Here is a 23,330-nt window from a genome sequence, read left to right as displayed (position 1 = left end):
ACCTCCACCTCTGCTCATTTGAGAGAAGACAACTGATGAAGTAAATAATCCAACAAAAATGTAAATAAATGTCCACCCTCTTGTGAGGCACGACTGAAGGGGCAGATATTTTTCACAGCCACTAGAAAGCTTAGTAACCGTTCGCAAGTATATTAGGTATATTTTCAGGCCTGACTTAGGCAAAATGTCACTTATTAACGCTGTTCAGGATAGTTGCATGAAAAAGCTGTATCACATTCATAATTTAGAATAAAAGCAGAGCAGAGAGAGAAAGACTAACTAAATAAACCAATTGCCACAGTTTACTTTGGAGGTGACAGAGAGGCAAATGAAGTATTTGTTTCAATGAACTTTATTTAATTTTGTATTATACAAGTGGGATCTGAATCCCCAAACTTCCCATCATAATGGAGAAGCTCCACTGCACAAAGGAAGGGAGAATTTTGGAGCCAGAAGACAGGCTATATCAAGCCATTTCTCCCGTGTGGTCAGAAATTCTTCCTCCTTCACACAATGTGCTTCCCAGACCAGCAGGATTATCCCAGGAATAAGAGAGACAAAGCTAGCTCTAAACACTCCTCTCTCCTTTTCTTCCTCCTCTCCCCAACAAAAGAGGCTGCTCAATACCAGTAGTGGAATGGTTAAAGATAGGGAGTATATTAGGTTTTCAGTCTCTCAACCAACCCACTAGATTAAGAAGTGGCCTGGTTACTCCCTCTCTCCTGAAAAAGATCCAGAAAAACCAAAGACCTAAAATGCCAAAGACTTACCTCCTTTCCTTCCCCCATCCCATAGCCTTGTCCTCTCAGCAGAGAGTAGGCAATGAACTCTGAGGAGGCTGAAGGAAAGCCAAGGAAAATCAGGGGCTACCTGAATCCCTGGGAATCTGGTGGCTACCCTGGTGCCCTCATTCACTCCCTTTGAGGTTCAGAGACCTGTTTGGAATAGTACACAGAGAGGACCTCCCTTAGGGATTCGGAAGCAACCAGGGATACAGAACACACAGGAACTGCTGTGAGGCTACACACCATTCCAGGGATGGCCCAAACCACAAACAGGGCAAGACTCCCCCCAGTCAAGGCCCCAAGGGCTGGGGGAGCTGGGACGAGGCCCTGGCAGGGGGAAGAGAGCTCCTGCAGCAGTACTGAGGGCTCACAGGATTTTACTTCTTCTTCCTCTCCTGGGAACAGCGAGGGCAGAACCTGGTAGAAAGGGAAGCAAAAAGCCAGCATTTACGGCATGATATGAACCTTGAACATACAGTCCCAAAAGACGCATTCCAGGGTCCTGGACAAAGCTTTAATTCAAGTTTTCCTTATAAAGAGGTATTCTAACTGTGTATATACAATACTCTCCCCTCTGCCACCCAGAACCTCCCCTTTCTAAAGACCAATGGCCCCTCCACGTTGCTTGTTCACTCACCATTTTCCTCTTGGTTTCGTTGTCAGACCCACACAGGCAAAATGAAACCATTCAATGGAACACTGTTGGGATGGAGAGCAGCTGGTTAAAAGGGCAGTTTTCTTTGAAATCATTGCTTCTCAACATTTGATCACAAACTCCTAAATCCCTAGCAGCGATCAAGGAATGAAGATTGACACCCAGCCTATACATTGTTCGCAAGGAGAACTCCCCTCCTCCCTTGCTAAGTGTGGGGGCAAGAAAACAACCTGTTGTTTTAAGAAAAATCCTGAAGAAAGATGCACTTTAACAGGCCCTAGGCAAGCCACCCTTCTTTGCTTCCAAACTATCAGAGGTAAGCCCTCTTCTCATCCTTGCTTGCTGTATCAGGCCCCGCCCAAGCAGGACAAGACCTCCCATGCAAGACTCTCCCGATTCCCTTCTCTCTCATTTCAATCAAGTGCAGGTTCTTACATCTGGGTTGTCACAGCCAATCATCTCCCCATAGGAGACCTGGTGGCAGAGGCAGTAAGTAGGCTCATTGGGGTCCACGGGCATGTCCAATACATCTGAAGGGTGCACATTTCCGAAGGTGACTGAAGGCATCCCATACTCTGTGCTACTGCAGGACAGGAATAAAGTCGGTCAGCAAAATTACTGGCTTCGAGTCCCTTCATGTCTCCCAAGACAATGCTCTCGTTTGCCAGAGACAGCCACTTCTCTTTTTTTAAGCACATACACCCAACTCCACTGAAGTGACCTGCTCTGCCCTTCCCGCCACACTCCCCTGAAAGAATTAAAAGGTCTCCTTCCCCTTGCTTCCCAAGAAGGGCCAGGGGACACACTGTCTGGTCGGGGTGGGGATCAGATCCTTCCCAGGGAAGTCTGGCTAGGCATCCCTTGGTCTGACTTGCAGTGATGCTCCTCATTCCCGCAAATCTCATAAACACTTACGTGCGGACAAGCTTCAATTTCTTTTGGGCAGTTTTTGGTGCCTCCTCATCAGAGTTCTTCCCTTTAGAGCGAGCACGGGCAGCTTTCTTCTCTTTTTGGGCTCGGCCCTCTGGTAAGAAGATAAAAAGGTGTTGCATCCGCCACCCCACCAGAATAGACACCTGACAGTAACAACCTCTCCAGCACTAAAATACTTTGGAGTGTATATTGGCTTTGGGCCATACACGCCATCTTAACTTTATCTAGCAGCCTTGAATATGCTCACACAAGGGGGGCCCACGTCACCACCATCTTTTTACCTGTCCTTCAGATTCCAGCGTAACAGTCTTTGATTTGTACCACTCCAGTGCCTGCCTTCATCCCCACCACTTCCATAGTCACTTGGCTGCTTCCTGTATCAATCTGCAGCCCAGCGGTGGTACTCACTCTTCTTGCCCTTGCTGGAAGAACTGTCATAGTCGCTCGACTCTATCTGCTTCTCTTTCAGGTCTGCTTCAAAGCGAGCAAGGTCTGTGTCCAGCCGTCGGATGTGCTTATCAACCTGCAAAGACGACAGTGATCAGGAGTTACCACAAAACAGAGCCCAAAAGGCCAAAGAGGAGAGCGCACGGGGCTTGCGCTAAGACCTGAGAAGCAAGTCTGGGTAGGGCCTAAAAAGAGACATCAGGGCCTTCCAGGCTTGGGGGCTTTAGTACAGTTTTTCATATGATAAGTACCAGAAATTTCCCTTCATACCATCTCATAGGTCTGCATAGCCAGCTGAACCTTGTCGTCCCCAAACTCCTTGCATTTCCCATAGGCCTCCTGGATTTGCTTGAGAAGCCCCAGTTTTTCCTCTGAAGACAAAGTCCGTGCGTTGCTGATATACTCTGTGGCCAACTTATCGATCTCTGACTTGAGGTCTGAAACAAGTTGAGCATTAAATACATAAATACACATACACAGTCACACACTACAGGGCCCTCCATCAAGAGGCTGAAGGATCAGAGCAGCTGTACACTTCCTCCTCTGCCCTGAGATCTCTACGATAAAGGCAAAGGAAAGGCTGGTCAAGCTGCATATGAGACAAGCTGTCTCGTCAATGAAACCATCTCTAATCATAGAATCATTTTGGTTGGACAAGACCTTTAAAATCATCAAGCCCAACCGTAACCTAACGCTGTCATCAAACCATGTCCCTGAGAAACTCACCTACGTGTCTTTTAAACGCCTCCAGGGATGGTCATTCAACCACTTCCCTGGGCAGCCTGGTCCAATGCCTGACAACCCTTTCAGTGAAGAAATTTTTCGTAATATCCAACCTAAACCTCCCCAGGCACAATGTGAGGCCATTTCCTCTTGTCCTATCCCATCCTTACCTTCTGTCCTCTGATCCAGATCTCGCATGAGCTGGAAGTTTCTCTGCAATTCAAATGGCAGGTTCTCAATACCTGCAGGGAAAGGAGGATACATGGAGAAGTCAGGTTCCTGTGATTCCAACAAAGGAACAAAGCTAACTCAACTGATAACAACACATACACCAGTCCAACCCCCTTTCCTGGTGCACACTGGTGTGCTTCTATTTGTCGTCAACTCCAAAGGAGACAGACTATAAAAATGTTATGTACTTAATCCAGAAGCATAGTTCTATAATACGTACTAGTTCACAGAAAACTGCTGCCATGCAGAAAAGCCTACATTAAGAAAGCAGAAAATGAAAATTTGTACTGAAGTCAGTCGTTATAATACAACGTATCCATCCAAGAACTCCATTCAGTAATGAAAAAAACTATTATAACAGCTGGTAAATAATGCCATTTAGTCATTTCTATGCAAGGATGTCAAAATTAAAGTTGATAAAATGTTAATTCGCTGAAAAACGAGTCCATTTTGGTGCATCCATTTTACATATAGGGGACAGGAGACACTTTGCGCAGAGCCAAAGGATGGGGAGCAGGGAACAGCAGTCCTAAACCCTGTCGCATGTTCCTTGTTGTGCCTTCTGCACTGTAATCTCAGTGTGGTCTGTCCAACACCTGGAAGGATGCTACACATTGTGAATAATAAATGTCCGTAGGGCTCTGATGAGCAATGTGAAGTTGATAGTCAATTAATTTTCAATGCACTGTGCTACTCATCCCCCAGGCATCACCAGATGCTCTACTGACAAAGTTGATGAAAAGAATTCTCGTTTTTCCATGCCTGCCTAATCAAATTGAGATCTAGTGTCACGACATTAATCTGAAGTCCAAGCTTGATTGTCGTCACCTTTATATCTAATAAATATATATATATATATATATATATGTATCTCTTGCAGTTTTTTTTTAAAAAAAAGGTATGGGGAAAAGCTCTTCAGAGACACAACGCAAGCATGTCTGCTTCCTGAAACCACTCTCCAACCCATGGAGAGTATAAATGAAGGTGTGTCCACCCATCACCAAAACTGTCTAATACATCAGTGCCCACAGCTGTCTCTATTTTCACTGCCACATGTTTCTACAGTAGAGATATTCCCCTGAAAAAATCAATCAGCCGGCAGGGAAGGTCTGTATGCAAGAGGCAGGTTTTAACAAGTACTACACACGGACCATGAAATTAATTCCTTTAAGAGGTGAAAAAAACTGTGGGCCTCATTGTGCTCAGACACTGTTTCTTTAACTTATTTTTTCACACAAACAGAATATATTAAGTTACTTACAGAATCCTCATAAGTAACCAAGCTACTGCTTCGATTTCTGTTGCCACTTGTAATTTAAATACCTGAGAAATGCTCAGATAGTAGGTGTCCTTAAGTACCCAGATACATAATCACACAGCACATTCACATTGCCCCCCTGCATGCAAGAACAGCTAACAATGCAAAATCAAATTCTGAAAACATTACTAGGCAGCAAAATTAAGGCTGTTTGCACAGTCCTAAATTCAATACTTCCATGTTTGTCTAGCACGAGAGACTTCATACGAGGTTCAGGCAGCCCACTACCAAATTACACCCCTATGGCTCAAAAAAGCATCTCAGAAGACAACGGAGACACAATGCTGAAAATTATCACTGCAGACAATGGGAACTTATGGCAAGAATGAAATCCGGCTTAGGAATCTCAAATTCATATATTTTTCCTTCCTGCCATCCTCAGCCTCGTCAACTCCAAACCTTTCAATATGTACAGCAAATGAAACATGGGCCATACTGCAGCACACTACCTTTCACTCCTCTCCAAAGCATCCCCTGCAGAAGACAAGACAGGTGTCCTGTAGAGGAAAACAGTATCTGTTCTTGCACCGGACATAATATGTTGAATTTATACTGAGTTTATCAATCCTGGAAGATCGCAACTTCTAAATTTTTGACTTTGTAGTTTTAAAAAAAATATTAATGTAATTTTTCTCTTCTAAAATGGAAAGTCAGAAAAAGCACGAATTCCACCAGGTACAGCCAGTTTTCCCTCAGCAGGTCTAGAAATGTTTTAGATAGCACAAGCACCTGAGCCAGCACAAAAACCAGGAGGATGCAATTCTCTGGGCAAAATGACCCCACACAAGGTTATGACTGCTTTTCACAGTGATGTTCTAGCAGCAGGAGAAACTTGGGCAGGAGTTCGCTTCTGCCATAGAACCTGAAAGGGACTGTGCTCTAGTTTTTACAGCCATTTCTGTAAAAATCTGCCACCCCCCGTCACTAACACCAGCACATGCTCTCCTCTGGAATGCCTCTGCCTCTGTGTGTCTGGTTTCATCTTTTCAGCCTGGAACATCTGTCCTCGGAGGACTCTCTCTTCCCAGGGCCCCCTCCCCTCACTGCCAGCCCCCCAGCCAGGCCAGGGGCTCCCCTGTGTCCCTGCCGCCTCTGCAGGGCTGCCTGCCCCAGCAGCGCGAGAGGGGCTTTGCCCAGCCCTGGCTCTGGCCGGGCAGACGCTCAGCACAGACACAATCAGCGGAGCATTTACCAGCCAAGCAGGAGCAATGGTCTTGCAGGAGCTCATTAGCTGGGCAGGTTTCCACGGGGACTGATGAGACAAACTCCTGTCATTTGAACTCCTTCCCTGCTAAAACCAGGAAAATGATTCCCTAAGATCCCGGCAAAATGTTTCGCTCTGCTGATCTATTATTGGACCAACATTCTGTAATTGGTTCATCAATAAATTGAGAGAAAACGAAACAAGTGACAGTATACAATGACTTTATAATCAGAACTGGTTTTAAGATGCTTTATCTATTTGACTGAAAGCGGAAAGAAGCTGAGTACACCACGACAAATTATTATCCAGAGAGAGCTTGGCAAAAGCAAAGAGTATAACAAGATACAGCTGCAGCTAGGAAAGTTTTAACTGAGCAACAAACTATTTGCATGGTATATAGTTTAATCTACTATCTGTAGTTTAACTCAAAAGCTCTCATCTACTCTTAAAAAAAAAAAAAGTGATGCTTTGCATCACAGAATGTATCACAGTGGCCAGAACACTTGCTGAAACGACTTGGCCTATGCTGTACTGGCTATAAGACATCACCACCCCAACAGTCCCATTAAAAAAAATAACATAATAATAATAAAGAGTAAGATTTAAGTTTCCATTTCCTCATTCCTACTAACACATCACAACTTTCCCTCAGCCTTTCTAAAAACATTAACGTTATTTATGTAATTTCATTTCCTCCTGAATTTTGTAATTTCATTTCCTCCTGAATTTCTCCTTTTTCTTTTACTATTCATTGTTCTTTCTTCACATGGTATGATGCACCTAAACTTTTCATGACTACATATTAATACTATATATTGTAAAATGCCCAAATAATTCTCAGATTCTGAAATGGATCATAATAAAGAAAAAACATTCCATGGGCATCCTTGATCACTAGAGGACAGTGAAGGGCAGGCACTCTGTCGCAGACAGGCAACAATCTGACAGTAAAATAGAAAAGCGAGGGTCTCTTTCAGCACAAATGGCAGAGCAGTGAGAGGAAGAGGAGGATGGTGAAGATGTACAGTGAAGAAAGTGCTAGCAAGGCCAGCAACTTGGCCCAAAGCCTGGGCTGGCACTAATGCAACCGAGTTCATGTGCACAGACCCACACCAAGACAGGCGCAGCCCCACCGCACCCCACTCACTCCTGTCACCGAGTGATCACGCCGCACAGCACGGGCACAGGTTCTCATCGAGTTTTTCCCACCCCTTCCTTTTCTTACCTTGTTTTCATTTCTTATCAGAAGTTAAAAGTCTCTCTACCTACCTTAGTCTGTCCTCAATTCCTATCCCTTCACTGCCCCTATTGTTCTTTCACCTCTTTTGCTCTCCTCTTTCCTTGTCATTCCTTCCACCATTCATTCTGCAGCCAGCCATAACCACGCTGTCTTGTCCCTGAAGAACCACGCACTCTCACTCTCCAAAAGTCAGAATCCATCACCACCCTCCTTCCCCTCCAATTATTATTATTATTTTATTTATTTATTTTTAGAAACACGTGGGGTGTCAGGTGTAGGCAACTGATACTTAAACTTCAGCTACTCAACTCAGATCTTAACTGTGACACAAATACACAGAGAGCAAGCCTACACAACCTGATGCATGTCACTATGCTTCATTATCCCACAGCATGTCTTTTAACTGTGCCGAACAATGGGTTTGTACTATGACAATGTCCAAATTCCTAAAAAGAAATCCATCGCATCAAGCACTATACAAATACATGATGCCTCTTCCGAGACATCCGTTCACCCACCATGTTCAGATGCATGTTTAAATTTATTAAAAAATGTGAAAATATATTTTGAAACATAACCACAATTGCTTTATTGAAAAGTACAGATTTCAGCAAACACTTTAAACACCACACTGCTGAAAGTAATTTAAAAAGTCCTGCTTGTGCCAGGGACTCCCACAATGAGAGAGTAAGTTCTTTGCCCCCTAAGACAGGAAATTGGCTGGGATCTTGCGAAGGAAGCATGTAGGACTTTTCAGTACTCCACAATTCTCACAATTCTGTACCATTAAGTATACTGCAGCAAAAATTGGCTTACAGCAATCTTCAGGAGCTTCCTTGTTTCTCCAATAGGGGGAAGGATGCCTTTTATATCCCTCTATCCCTCCTTTTAGAGGGTATAACCCTTTTAAACTGCCGCTTCTGCTCTGTCCTGTGTTCTCAGTTAATTATTTATCTTCCTATGCAGTTTACTGAAATCGGTGCATAAGCATAATATATACCTTTCTCTCTATTCATAGATGGCTCAGCCCTACTGCAATATATGCATCCTAACCCTGTAACATTACCCTCACAAGAGCTCTGTAAGAGATAATGCTCCCTACATTTTTACAAATGGCGTGTTCAGGTGCATGGTAGATTGACTTAGGCGCAGGCACCCAGGAATTCTATGACCAAGACATCTATCCCAAACTCTGGGCCAGTGTACTGCACATGAGTTCGCCAAGGCGCATCTACTTCAGGTACTATCCAAAGAAACAGGTATCCGTCAGCAATGGCAGTCAATGCAACAGCGACAGAAACCTCATAGTCACCCAAAGAGTGGACCCTTTCTCCAGGAGGGAGGGGCTCTTTTCGTCATTTTCTTATTACATTGGTTCAATGCTACAGCACCCACAGCCAAGACAGTAGGCAATGTTGTTAAGTCTCAGAGAAGGGATCTTCATTGCTGTGTTAAAGATCAACCTTGACTTCAGAAGCTTGGAGGACTTTGAAGACTGACATGTCAAATGAGACTCACAACACCCCAGGCATTTCAGCCTGTCCCAGATCTCCAAAGGCAGGGACTACCACCAAACAGACTACAGGGCTGTTTGTCAAAATGGTTACATCAGATTTGCTGTTAGTTAAGTGCAGAAATGCATAGAAAATGCAGTATCCTTTACCGTGTAAAGCTATCTTGTATCAGCTCTTAAATACCAGTCAACAACAAAACAAATTCTAAATAAACTGGTCATTAACAATAATAAAACTATTAGCTTAGTGTAGGCTGTGCCAGTAGCTTTCACACAGAAACAAATGATGCCTATGAATCACCAAATCCTCTCCCCTGCATCAGATCTTTTGTAATTTTCCACAGATCATGTGTGCTGCATCACAGATGCAACTATCCAATGTCTCAGTAAGGTGAAAGGCAATTTTCACTACACCAAAACTGTGTTGAATATAGAAATCATTTCTTGAGAGACTTGCATATGTGAAGTATGATGTGAGAAACTTTAGAGGTAAGAAGAAGAGGGTATGCCTACATGCTACATTCGGGAGGGGATAAGAGTAATGATAGTAGGTAAAGTGAGAGATAGAAGAACTGCTGGAGAATTTGGAAAGCAGACAGGGAATAAGAGGACTGGGAAGGAATCAAAGGCTAGCCTACAGCAAGTGCTGATATCATACCCATGCCCTCTAAAAGTATTCAGATAATAATACTCATACCTTCATTTGATGAAGCTATTCAGAGGAAAATCCAGACAGATGTAGCTATTCTGATAGAATAAACCTATTTTACTGGGTTAGCTAATGTTATCAAGGAATGAAAGGACATTCCCATGTCAGCTGTAGGAGAAAGATTATGACTTCCAAAAGGGTGTGTGCTGCTCCTGTTGCTCTGTGCTTATGCCGGCATAAATTTTCTAGCATTGACAAGCCCTGAACTGGTCCAACACTATGTGCCTATTGGCACATGCAAACAGAAGGAGCAAAAAGAAACTCGGTGCCTCCCTTAGCAGTACAAAAAAGGGGAAAAAACAGAAGAAAATGACTACACAGTACCATGTTAACTTACCAGCTGAGCCCTCCTCATCTAAGACTGCTGTTTCCATCATTCTTTTCACTGAGGCAGATGTGTCCTAGTGTCTGCTCCTGGTGGCCTTCAAAATAATTGAATGAATACCAAGTAGCCATCTGAGTAGACAGGCCAGTGACATCCTCAAGCTCACCAAGGTTACTGGCTGTCTGGTGATGATTCTCTCAAGCATTTAGAGTTCCTCAGAGGTTTGGGGTGGGGAAAGAGAGAAAATTTTTTTATTGTTTTGTTACTATTCCTTGCCAGCATTTTATGCTGGCATTTATTGCGTAATAGACCAGTTCAACCATATGGAAATTTGAACACCCTTCTGGTCTGGCACATACTTCCCAATGGAACAATGTATGCTCCCCATTCAGCAGGGCAATTAAAGTAACAACCTCATCAGTCCAGGCAGGAACATACATGATGGACACTGACGGCTAGAACCAGCAGGGAAGGTGCCATTGGATTGCTTCAGAAAGCACGCCCAGAAACATGACCTTTCCATTCACCTTGGCCACCTGAGCAACTGGGCAGACATGACCTCAGAAAAGCATACGCAGGTGAGCAGGGAGGTCTTTTCATAGTAAATTCAGGCACCAGACAGTTGAGGAGATGTACATGCCTTGGTTCTGTTGCGATCAAAGACAAACTTGTCTGTTGTCACTAAGTATAGTTACTTTATTCTGATACCCACTAGGTGGGTGAACAGAGACGCACTAATGGTAGAAAATACATTTAGTTTCACAGCAGTTCCCTACACTCATGGCACATTTGCTTATAAACCAAGACTTGTAGAAAACTATTTGGGATTGTTTTCTGAATATATGTACTTAAACAATGCCTATTACAAAGAAGCTCTGTGATCCTCTCAAAAATTCCAAACAAAAAGAAAACTCAGTGTTTGCATCTCATCCTTTGGAAAATCTGTATTAGTCACTCTTCCTTTCTCCCCTTCAAAGCCTCCACTACAGTATTTCTAACCCAGTACGAGAGCAAATACTGAGCCAAGCACAGTAACTCAAGTTTGTGCAAGCACAAACTCCTCTAATGAGTCTTCGTCCACATTCAATCTTCTCATAATAAAACACTGTTTTCTTCCTTCTTGTTCTTCCTCTATTCCTTTCTACATCTCTAACTCCTCTGCACCCATAGTTTTTTTCCCCCTAGTAAAGCTGCACTGCTTTTCTGGTGTGAGGGAAAGTACTTCAGTATCTTGCTTTCCTCAGAAGCAGGCATAAAATGATTCAGAGACCAGAAGGAGGGCAGTATTTGAAGAAATTGAAATCTTTTCATGCTTAACTTCAGACACTGAAGAGAACCAAGGAATGAGCTGTGCTCAAAGAAGAACAATTGGGAAGAAAAGAACTGGAACAAGAAACATTCTTCTTCTTCCTCTTCCCCAAATCCTTTGCCTTGGTAGAGTGATCGAAGGGACAGCTTCAGTAGGATGAAGGAAGGTGATCAGAATAGACAAGGTATGGAGTTCCTCTGTCAGGATGTTGAGCACAGAAGGGATATGCATATTTTTCTGCTGAAAAAACATCTGCTAGGAGCACAACATGTTTCAGACAGATATGCTTTGCAGTTAACAGCTTAGAGCAAGGGCAAGGGCCTGTCTAATCCTAGGTCTAAACCCAGTTTCAAATTACAGCAAGGACTTGAAAGCTACTGAAATACCAGACCTAAGAAACTGCCAGACACCTTTTACTAAGAGAACCGTTGTTAACTTGGCTATTCCACAAAAATCTCCTGGAAAACAACTTTAGGTGTTCAAAGTGGAAGACTCAAAATTTATGAACTGAAACAACTGAGGCTGCATGCATAGCTTTGTCAGACCACTCATGCATTTTAACATATAGTTTTTAATTACCAACTGCATGAGATTTTCGTACAAGGCACTTATCTCTCTCAGTGAGCAGTGATTCAAAGTTTTGGTCTATTATCTTTGCTCAATACAGAGTCAGGCATACATGACCCAAACCTCAATCTGAAAATTGCCTCAGTAATCAGCTTTTCAAGGCATTCATTATTGTGACAATAGAATGCTTTTTCACAACACTGCTGCAGAGTAGCCCACTTCCTTTACCAATAAAATGGAAGTCAAGAGGTTTACTGAAGCAAAGAGATTAAAGCGAAGAAGGCCAGCTAATTGCAAACACACCTCTTAAAATGTCTAAAATGCTACATAGCCCCACTTTTCAGAATTATCTGTTCAAAGCAGACTTCAGTTGCAGCTATGAGCATTCTGCACATCTGTTCCTCTGACTACAAATTTTCACTCATAATTTGAGGGAGGCACAATCTATGCAAGGAGAACCTGTAAAAAGCGTGACCCCCAAAATAAACACAAACCTCAAACTCACTTTGTCAGAATGGTATTTAACTGCTTCAAACATGAGGCCACCTTTTCTCTTCCTACAATCTTCACTGAATTCATTATATACCTTCCTTTCTTCAAGGGTTTGAAGAGGTCCTACAAACAACTGCCCTCTTTCATCACACACTCCTCATTCATTCCCTGAGCAGATCCAGCTAGTAAACCATATGAAAGAGAAACTCTTTGGGAGGAAAAAAAATTCACCTGAAAACTATGTCTACATTAGCACTATAATACTAAAAGAACTCAGTTTCGAAAAATAAATGTAAATATTAGACATTTTTAACAGAACTGACCAAAGGTTCTGTTTTGTATCGATTTCAGAACGTTCTGGAGCAGTAGTGAACTAATTTAAAATTGAACTGTTTTTTAATACTGAAATAATGTAAAGAAAAAAATGGGCAAGGAATGAGGGGGAAACTGAATGCTGTCAGGTAGGCATGAAAAGAAATGGAACAGCTGATCTGAAATCATCTCAAAGAATTAAACAAGGATGAAAATATAGATGAAGTGTTAAAACAAACTTGCCTGACTGGGCCTTTTTTGCAAAGAGTACACATTGCATTAGTGAAAATAATTTTTGAAGTGATTAAACTACAACTTGCATTAAATACTCGATGTAGCATCAGAAATCATCTTGCATAACAAGCTAGAATATGAAAAAAACCCCAACAACACAAGATATCTAAAAAGTATTTTAAATGGCTACATAAGACTTTAGAATGCATTACAAACAACTATCAGCAGTAGCTGCACCACTTATGCAGATCACATAGGAAGCAGCTCTTGATCCAACAAAAGGAAAGTTAGTCACTGGGAAGCCAGATACGGACTGGAAGAACAGGAATGGAAGGAGCTGGGACAGCAAGAGACAGCCCAACTACAAGCAGATACTTTCCATTAAGTCTTATGTAGCGTAATACATTTAGGAACGAAAAATGTGACAGTTAAAGGATGCTGGACCTTATTTCCAAGAAACAGAAACACTGTGTCATACCAATAACATGGTAGATAGTTACCTTAACGTGAGCTCCCAGCTGAAACACAATGGTGAACAGAGACAAGGGCATACCCAACAGAAGAACGATAATCTGACTTCTTTAGTTAGTACCATGAAGAAGAGTAGGTACTGAAGGACTGCATGCATTTTCAGAGAGTAAGAAGTTCAAGGAGGGTCTCAAAAGACTAGAATAGGCTTGGAGGAGAACAATACAGCTAATTAGAAAACTGAAAAATATGTTATTGCAGGCATTTTTTTTCTTTTTGTTAAGTTACCAGAAAGAAGGTTAAGGTTTAATCAATTACAATCTACGTAGGGAAGAAACTTTTAATAAGAGGACACTTCAACATGACAGGTAAACGGCATTAGAGGTGCAATGACTAAATATAGGAACTGTGAAAATTAACTATCGACAAATGTCACAAAACTATGACAGGAAAACCTATCAACAAGTTAACTTACTGAAGACTGAGATGGATGCTCTTTGACTGGAAGTATTAAAATTCACATGATGTGCATTTCTGAAAGAAATTCTAGATTAAGCACAGCAACTCTCTTACAGTTAGTTAACAAAGGGGAACAATATTGCATGTACTATACAGGACACCAGTCGAAATTGAGAAAGGCCTGACGAGCTCTAAGAATATGTGAAAAAGACTAAACTATTGCAGTGAAGATTGCTTTGCTCTTCCTAGCATCTTGGTAGACAGATTTTTTTAAAACACTTTTCGACTGTGCACATTACTATTTTTTTAAAAACAAAACACCTCAAAAACGACAGTCTACACCCCCATATTAATATTTGCTTTCAACGAGACAAGATTCTCTACTTTAGTTGCAGGACCACGCATCTCAGCTGACAGAGAAAATAAGAGTTTGTAATTTTCTCTGCAAGCTTGTACTAGAGAGGAACAGAGGAATCTCCAGGGAGTTCCTTGATTTAAGCTGAAAATTACAATGAGATCTACAAGTGTTTAGCTTTGTTGGGAGTGCTCTCGAACCACCATGCCTTTCCACCGCTTCCTTTCTCTCGGACATGGTATCTACCGTACCTCTCCACACTCAGTGCTGCATCTTTCTCATTTCTGCCTGCCATCTGCAAATCCCAGTCTTTCACTCCTTTATGTTCACACTGCAGCTCTTACTTAAATACACTCGTGCTCTCCCAGTAGGAGAACCCTGCAACCTTCCCACACACCTATTCCTTGTCTGTCTGCTTCTTTCTCTTCCTGTCTGGCCCCTGTCCTCCCAACTCCTGGCCATCTTTGCTGCAGAGTCTCAGTCAACTGCAATCCTCCACAATTGAATGAGAACAGCAGAACAACATCTTTGCTCAGCAATCCTTGCTCCTCTTTAACAATCTGCCTCCTCATCCAACTCTTCCTCCTGGCTTTTGCATCCTCCTTCCTCATAGCTCCTAGATCAATATACTTGCCTGTTCACTTCCAGCTTCTCTTCAGCCTTTCACAGCAAAGCATCACTATCGTTCTTGGACTTTCTTAATTTAATTCAAAAGACATTTTGTAATAACAAAAGGAGCACTGCGGACACAAGGAGTAAGACCCTTTGTCTCCATATTGACACTGTATCAGCTCTGTGCTAAAGGAAACTTAGTGTGGCAAACTTCTGAAGAACCAAGCTCCAGTGTTTCCAAGCATATGCAAACAGATGTCAGGAGACTCACCTTGGCCAGGTACAGCGAAGTAAAAGATACACTTCCAGTACTACCATGCTTTAAACATACCACCTCATCAACATGATCCCCATTTCTAGTGCTGACACCAAATAAGAAGGAAAACATGAAAACAGCATTAATCAAAGAACAGGTTACCAAATCTTAACCTGTTAGTACATTCCTTCAAAAACAACTCCTTTGATCAGTCTACTGACTATTTTAGGAACGTGGGGGAGAAAAAAACCATAAAGTCTTAATCGCCAAATATCTGAGTTTGACAAAGTTATAAGCACTGTAAAGCAGGATGATATCACAGGACAGCTCAGATGTTACCAACTCCATTAGTATTTACAGAGCTCGTCTTCGACAGGCAAAGCAAAACTACACCTTTAAAGTGACAGCAAAGGAAGCTTCCAAAACCACATCCCTATAGGTACAAAAGTTATCTTTGGCTTGGTGTTTCCCCCAGAAAAGCCACTGACAGCCAAGCCGCCGCTCCCGAAAGGCGCCTGGAGCAGCACCGGGCTCCCTCCTGCGGGCTGGGCGCGGCAGACTTAACGGAGCGCGGCGGGGCCGGGATCCCGGGCCCTGCCCCGGGCCGGAGGGGCAGCCCGCACCGGCTCTCCGGGCGCGCCGCCGGAACCGCCGTTTCTAAGCGGCCCCAAGATGCCTCTACGCGCCCGGCAGCGGACGGAGCGCCCCCCGCACCGCCCCAGGGCCCTCACAGCCGGGCGGTGCTGCCGCCCGGGAGGCTCGGGGCAGGCCGCGGGCGCCCCGGGGACCGGTCAGCCCTCGGGCAGAGCTCGGCCCCCGTGGGGCCCCGCCCCGCCCCGCGGTCCCTCCGTGCCAGGACGGCCCCAGCCGCGGCCCTCGGCCCCGCCCCCGGCAGCGCTTACTATCTAGGTAATGCTCCAGGTACATCCCCGCCGCCATCTTGGGCCCCGCACTCACGGGCGCTTCCGCCGGGAGCCGGCGCCCACCCGCTACACCGGAAACAACGCTGCCCGGCGGCGGAAGCCGCTTCCGCCCGCCTGCCCGGGCGCTTCCGCGCTTGCCGCCATTTTGGGCTCTGCGGAGCTGCCCCGTCCCCGGAGGCGCGTAGAGGGCGGCGGGCGGGGCCCCGCCGGGGGTGGCGGAGGGACGGGGCCCGGCCGGGCCGCTCCGCTGCTGGTTGCGGCGAGGAGGAGCCCGGGGCTGCCTTGATCCGTCTCTCCTGAGCTGCGGGAGGGTAAATACCTGCTGCCCTCATCTCCGCCCCAAAAGAAACGGGCTGCTTCTTTTGGGGGCTACAGAGGTACCTCCTGGCTTCAGATAAGGTTGAACAGCCCGGCTGGGCGCTCCTGCTGGATGATCGGAGTGAGGAGGTGCTGGGAGGTTGTCACAGCGCTGTGGCTTTGCAGTCACCGTGTAACTCGCCAGCCATGAACAGCCGCTGCCCTGTGACAGACAGACAGACAGACTCCTCTGCAAAATGATTGTGGTACAAACGTAACATACCTAACACGCCAACAAACCAACGGAATGAAGTTAAAGATGTGACCACGGCTCTTCTTTCTCCATCTCGCCAGGCCCGCTTCCATGACCACACACCACGAGGCGTTTCTAGGCGAGAGATCTTGCTGCGGAGCTCAGGAACCCGTCCCGGCCCGTCCTTCGCTCGCCCCTGCACGCGAGGTGCTGTGCTGCTGTGCTAGGCCAAGAGGGTGAGGTCACACATGCGATTACAAGGGAACTTAGACAATCTTATTTCTTGGGGTCCTTAAGAGCCTGCAATACTCAGGATTGTTCTTTCAAGAGGTGAGCATTAATTTAGCATCCTCTGCCATTTAGGAGGCACTGGGTTTGTTTGGCAGATGTTTCATCTGCCTTTCTCCTGCCCACTCTTTTTTTACTGACAGACTGTATAACGACAGTCATTGCTCAGGACTGCCTGTTGCTAGCTTCTGGCCATGAGAAATGACCCAACTTGTTGCTTCTCTTTCCTCCCAAAGATCTTCCAAAGCACCATGCCTTTATTTATATCGATATAATGGGATTAAGTCTTCCAGAAGCCTACAAAGCAAGACTGAGAGGCTGTTAGAAAATGAATTGCAGCTGTTTGAACTATCAACCATCTTGCTGTTACACTATTGTTACTTCAGAGATCCACTGTGTTCTGAAGATGCAGTGTTTTCTAGTCCTATAGTCACTTAAGTTATGACATTTTTAATTATTCAAAACATTTCCTATTCTTTTCAGTTCCCATGTGAAGCAGCTGGCTTCAGTTACCTGAACGTTATTGTTAAGCCTCACTTTGGTTTTAAAGTACTTCAAAAGTCTTGTATAAATTGCCCCACACTCGTAATTAAGAAGGATGTGGCTATTAAAAAAAGTCTGCTCCCTATACCCTGTCACAGTACTAAACCAGAATCCCCCAAATGCATCCTGCTTGGAGATACCAGGCTGAATGGAGCTGATGTTAAGAAACAGGCGTTTAACTTAGACACCACCAGTTTGGTTAAGAGACCACCTGGGAATCCCATCTTGTCATCCAAGCCAAGGCTGGAGAGATGTGAAAATACTAGACCACTAAAATGGAAATATTAATACAAGCTCCCTCTGGCCTTGTTGCCATTGCTGATACAAAAGACAAGGAAATAAAGAGACACTTGCCTAAAATCTAAATGGGAAACCTCAGTAAAGTGTACAAATGTATCTTTAACTTCATGAACTGCCACCATGAAGCTGGAAAACAAAGGGGAGGGGCAGTTTTGCCTGCCTGTGTGGTCTCATGGCAGTAGAAACTCTTCCAATCCAGCAAAAGCTAGTTCCCAAGCTCTAAATCTATAAACGTTTGCTGTCTCTCTAATTTTGCTTTCTTTAGAAAGCTGAGGCACTGAGATTCATGGAGAAGTGCATTACTCAGGATTCCAGAAGCACCCTCACCTGCAGTGTTACCACAATAGTTATTTGGTGAGAGGCGTGATATTTTTTAGAGTAAACACTTCTGCAAGTGAAAGTTCTAGCATGGACACCGATGACTGTACAGGAAGATGCTTCCCCAACTAGAACATGCTGTAGAAGCACATGACTATTTACGTCTACCCCCCAGCCAGCCTCATAAATTGACAAGCAGGTAACTATTGTATGCCAAGCCCAATGGTTATCACACACCACCCCCCACCCCAGAGTTTGCTGCTTCAATGACATCTTGTTGTTAAACCAGAAAATACCTCCTGGTTAGATGAAGGATCCGACTGATGAGCGGGAATACTGCCCAGGCCTACACAAAGCAAAGCTAAACGGCCTGCTGAAGTAGTCTAGAGCAGTGGTTCTCAACCTTTATTGATCTACAGATGTCTGTGTATTTCCCCTTTGAAATGTAAACACCTGCATGCCAAATTTAAGCCTCCAGCTTTTCAGTTACCTTACAGACCTCTTAAATGTTGTCCAAGGACCACAGGGTGAAGGCCGGTGCATGAGAGGAATCCTTATGCATATCCCAGCAGGTGACCTACAAATTCAGGGTCTTGTCTGGTTCCCTTTTTGCTGTAGAGGTACCACATTCAACATCCCCGGTTCAGAGGTCCCTGCTCTGCATTTCCTTCTCTTCAGGAAAAGACTAGATGTACTCACACTTCATGCTCACAAACATCAAACCATTGATCTGCAGCACATGCCCCCAAGGTGGTTAATCAGCTTTAAAAATGAAAGAGGATGCCAAAGGGCCCAGATTATAACTGTGTCCACATTCCAAAAACATATCCTAATTCAACAGCAAAACTAGGCGTAGACTCTAGTTCTTTGGTGTCATGATTTCTTTTCTTGCAGTTTTTTTTTTTTCCATTCATTACATAGACACTACATGAAATCGAAATGTTTGTTGGACCAAGTTACTACATCTCTCTAGTACTTTGGTGTTCTACTATACAGAAACAAGAAACCATGCACACAAATTTAATCTGTTGTACCTGAAATGACGATTGAACAGGTACCTATCTTGTAGTTAGGGAAATGTACAGAGCAATTTCATTCTGTGTTCTGAAACTGCACTAGTAAACTTGGGCAGCTTTCGGGTACATTACCTGCTAAATATTAGAAAAAAATCCTAAACATGATATATATCCTTTAGTTGATATAAAGATGATAAAATAATCAATAAAAATATAGAAGACAGGCAGAATCTCATATTCTATATTAGGAAGAAGGTTGGATGATGCAGACAAATCTGTGAAGTAATGAAATATTACCTATTGCCAATGGGATTTAAGAAGATGTTTAATTCTAACCATTAAATAAAACATCCTAGAAGTTGCATAGCTAGAAACTCACAATCCATAATCTTAAAAGAATTATCTGGCAAGCAGATGGAAGCAATGGGCTTTCTTTTCCAAACAACTTTGGAGTTCTGAATGGGTTCCAGAAGACAAGCAAATACTTTTACGTAGAAAGTCTTTGAAAAGTAATTGGGATCATCCAGGTTGCTGTAAGCCAGTTAGCCTAACACTGATTTGGCAAAATTACAGTGTAATTGATATGGGTTGCACTCAGCTAAGAAAAGAAACATAATGCTATTTGTTTTAACATGAAGAACTACATATCCTTTTATGGCAATGTAAGTTGGGTGGCTCAAGATAACCATCTAGGCCTGAAGTAGTGAGACTTAAAACTGAACACAATACAGCCTGGTCATTCATAAAGGAAGAAGAAAGGCAATAGGTAGGTACTACATGATGGAGCCAAGCCTTAGTGTGAGATATCTAAACCAGCTCTATTTAATTTAGCTGTTTGGAAAGATGAGTCCAGTGACTCGATCATGGCCTGTAATTCTTTACAATGAAAAATGACTTCTTATAGCAGAAGACTTTAATGTAATGAACAAAGGCATAACAAGACCCTATGGATTAAAAAAAAAGTATTAAAATAGAATAGCAGTTTTATTGGCAGTGATAACCAACAAGAAACTCTAATAAGGGACATGGTTGATCAACCATAAGGCTTTAAATTATGAAAGTCTCAAATCTTTCTTGAAGATTTCAGCAATACTGTCATTAGTCATGGCCAAGATTCAGTTACTGTTTGTGGGTGACTTCTAAATGGTTTCCAGCCTACGTGATGTTTCCTTTTAAAGCAACAATAATGTGCAAAATCCAGCTGAGAACAGACAACCGATTCAGTAAAGGACAAAAAGTGCTACCACCTTCCAGCAAAGATACAAGATGCAACCTAATACAGAACTCCAGAGTCATTGTCAAGTCTTCTTGGGTACAGATACAAATGGATTGGCATCATAAAAAAATGCAGGGTCAAAGAATTCAAGAGTGGAAGAGGAAGGACCATGGGATCTTGTTAGAGAATCTTCCACTCTTGTGAGTGGGAGTTAGATAAATTGAACCGTTGTTGGCTTGAGTGCACAAGGCTGAAAAGCTGCAGACTGAGGAACCTGAGGCTTCATCTCAACAGGGAAGAATTTTCTATCGATGTTACATTTTGCATCTCACAGGTATCAACTATAGTTTTTAAAACACGTGAAGCACCCTGAGTATGTTAAACAGCCTCAGGACTCCAAAGAGGAAGACCTAATCCAAACTCAAATAAGTGACAAAGATAATGAAAGTAAGGTATCTTCAATTATTTCTTCACCAGCAACACGTCTCTGGGTAAACAGAGAAATAATAAATTCTCATTGGTGAGAAAAAAAGAGACCTGGGATAAAGTGGCATTTCTGAAGCTTGATGGGAAAGTTCCTTGGTAAAAATCATGAGCTTCTTCCTCGGTGACAGTAAAAGCTACAGGAGTAGCAGCAAACTGCACAAACACTAGCAATAATACCTTTGAAATAACTGGTAACACAGGAATTGTACAGCCTTAAATATATATGGATCCCCATGCTAGATAACAGATTCCAAGAAAGGGAATGGTAGCAGACATTAGAAAACAACACAAACCAGTGACCAGGAAAGGCCATTTCAAGCACGTCGAACATAGAAAATAAAAAACCACTGCAAGGAATTGTAACTTGGGAGACATTCCCCAGGGAATTCAACCAGTTGGCAAAACATCTTTCCAACTTTTAAAACTGTAGCTTTCTTAATACAAGAGGCTGCACCCAAAAGAAGTCAATTTTTCAGACTTCAAGGTGATGCATACAAGACAATAACTTGAGTGAAACTGGCAATTTTGCCCTCTTCACATGAAATATGGACATGCAAAGGAGAGCCACAAACAATATTAAACCTGTGCTGTCTGTGCTAATTTCCAAGGTGAGCAAAACAATAAACTGAGCTGTCCATGAGAAAATATAAATACGGTAGAAAAACGTGAATGAAACCCTGCTGTAAGAAAAAAATACTATGTGGCAAAAAAAGCCCTAATTCCACAATCAAGAAAGAGGAAAACTTTTGGTAAAAGCTCATCCTGGGGTCAGTGAGAAAGTCTGTGAGCAAGAAGAAACAATTTAAAAAAACCTGAAACGTAACACACAGAAAAGGGGAAAGGCAGACAGTAACTGACATAAATTAGACATTATATAACAAACTGGTAAGGTAAGCTTTGTGGCTAGCAAAACTACAGGAAAGGGATTTTGAATCTTTCATTCCTTTCTTTAAATAAAAAATAAAAAAAGTAAACTTACTAATAGTACTGATCCATGCCAGATAAAAATGGTGAAAATGCTAGTGACACAGAACAGGGGAAATCAGTCAAACACTTCCAATTTCATATTCAGAAAGAAACAGGATGTGCTAGTCGTATGAAAATAGCAACTTCTACCAGTACCTTAGTGTCAAAGTAGGAGATTAGACAACATCTAGTAGGGATGTATATTTTTAAGTCAGCAAAGAAACAGGAGTCCTAAAAGAGTTCACTAACAAGCTCTCTAGCCCATTGATTCAGATTTTAATTAAACTTGGGATATTAGAGAAATGCCTTAAGACATTCATGACAGTATTCCCAAAAGGCAAATGAAATGACTCCATGTCAAAATTATGGAAAAGCTGTTGAGATGAAGGATCAGTGAATGAAAAATAAACGAAATAATCCAAAGATTTTATGAAATATAGATTTTGTAGAAAAAAGAAAAAACAAACCTTAATTTCATTTTTAGATGACATAATTATAGATTTGGTTTAACAAAGGGGACTGCATAGGTGCAACATACTTGAATTTTTGTAAGGCATTGACCTAGCACCATAAGTCAAAAAGGTTTACTGTACATAATCACATACTAAGAGGATTAAGACATGCCTAGCCTGCAAGTCTCAAAGCTAATAAAAAGCTGCACTGAATGATGCTTTTCAAGTTAGTGTAGGTCAGATGCAATATAGCATTTGCAACCTAGATCCAAAAGTAAAAAATAACAACTGATACAGTTTGTGGGTGACAAAACTGAGAAAGCGGCAAGTAACCTGGTCCACTAGTAAGCCAGGTCCATTCACACCAACTGGACTTCAATACAGCCTCACGTTAAGTATCAAGGAAATAAGGACTCGGACCACACCTGTAGAAAGGGGGAAACATCATCACGGAAAGCTGAGACTTCGGATGATCTTGGGGTCACACCAGACAAGCGGCTCATATGAGCTCCCGTGTAACGCTGAGAGAAAAGGGCAAATGCAATCCTCTGCAGACTTAAGGCAAAGGGCAGGGGACCTTGTCCATGGCACTGGGGCTTGAACACTCAATTCCAAAATGAACGCTTTTACAAGATATTGAAAAATTTGATGAGATGTAGAAAGAAGAGACAAGAATAATTCATGGGCTGGAAGAAATCCTTTACAGTGGAAGATTTAAGGAATTCCATCTATTAACTTGTCAAAAAGTAGATTGAGAAGTGGTATTAGAGTGTTTAAATACCAGTCCAGGGGAAAAAGTCCCACAGTGCTCTAATGCTTTCTGAATCAGCAGGATGGACATATCCAGAACTAGTAACTGGAAGCCAAAGCCAAACAGATCCAAAGAAGAAATTGGGCTTAAATATTTAAACAGTGAGAACACAGAGCCCTGGCAGCAGGCTACCAATGGAAGGAATTCTCTGTCCCAGTGCCTCAAAATTGAGCCAATGCATTTTGTCAACACATACTTCAAATACATATTACTTCTTGGGGCTCAATACAGAATAAATGGGTTGAAATGTCACCTGTGAAATGCAGGAGTCAAATCACACAGCTTCTTCCAGCCTAACCTACGGATGTACAAAA

General features: G+C 42.9%; 1 protein-coding gene across 5 annotated transcripts; it reads right to left on the bottom strand.

Moving 5' to 3' along the window:
• Nucleotides 1–336: 336 nt before the first annotated feature.
• Nucleotides 337–16,796, bottom strand: ING4 (inhibitor of growth family member 4). 5 transcript variants are annotated; one of them, XR_010608053.1, is made up of 9 exons: nucleotides 16,050–16,189; nucleotides 3,714–3,785; nucleotides 3,091–3,257; nucleotides 2,782–2,896; nucleotides 2,356–2,464; nucleotides 1,876–2,023; nucleotides 1,423–1,484; nucleotides 871–1,202; nucleotides 337–722 (listed from the first exon to the last, which is right to left on the bottom strand). XR_010608053.1 is itself a non-coding variant. In XM_065658736.1 (8 exons), the coding sequence occupies exons 2-8, from the start codon at nucleotides 3,739–3,741 to the stop codon at nucleotides 1,163–1,165; spliced, it is 669 nt and encodes a 222-aa protein (XP_065514808.1). In that variant the 5' UTR covers nucleotides 3,742–3,785; nucleotides 16,651–16,796; the 3' UTR covers nucleotides 337–1,162. The 5 variants fall into 5 exon arrangements, 3 of the variants coding, with proteins under 3 accessions (XP_065514808.1, XP_065514806.1, XP_065514807.1); XR_010608052.1 differs by having other exon boundaries at nucleotides 337–935; nucleotides 1,029–1,202; XM_065658736.1 differs by lacking the exon at nucleotides 16,050–16,189 and adding an exon at nucleotides 16,651–16,796 and having other exon boundaries at nucleotides 337–1,202.
• Nucleotides 16,797–23,330: the final 6,534 nt, after the last annotated feature.

This window comes from Caloenas nicobarica, chromosome 1 (genome assembly GCF_036013445.1).
Source record: "Caloenas nicobarica isolate bCalNic1 chromosome 1, bCalNic1.hap1, whole genome shotgun sequence".
Classification (NCBI taxonomy): domain Eukaryota; kingdom Metazoa; phylum Chordata; class Aves; order Columbiformes; family Columbidae; genus Caloenas; species Caloenas nicobarica.
The sequence above is the reverse complement of the archived record's forward strand: the minus strand, read 5'-3'. Positions and strand labels throughout refer to the sequence as shown.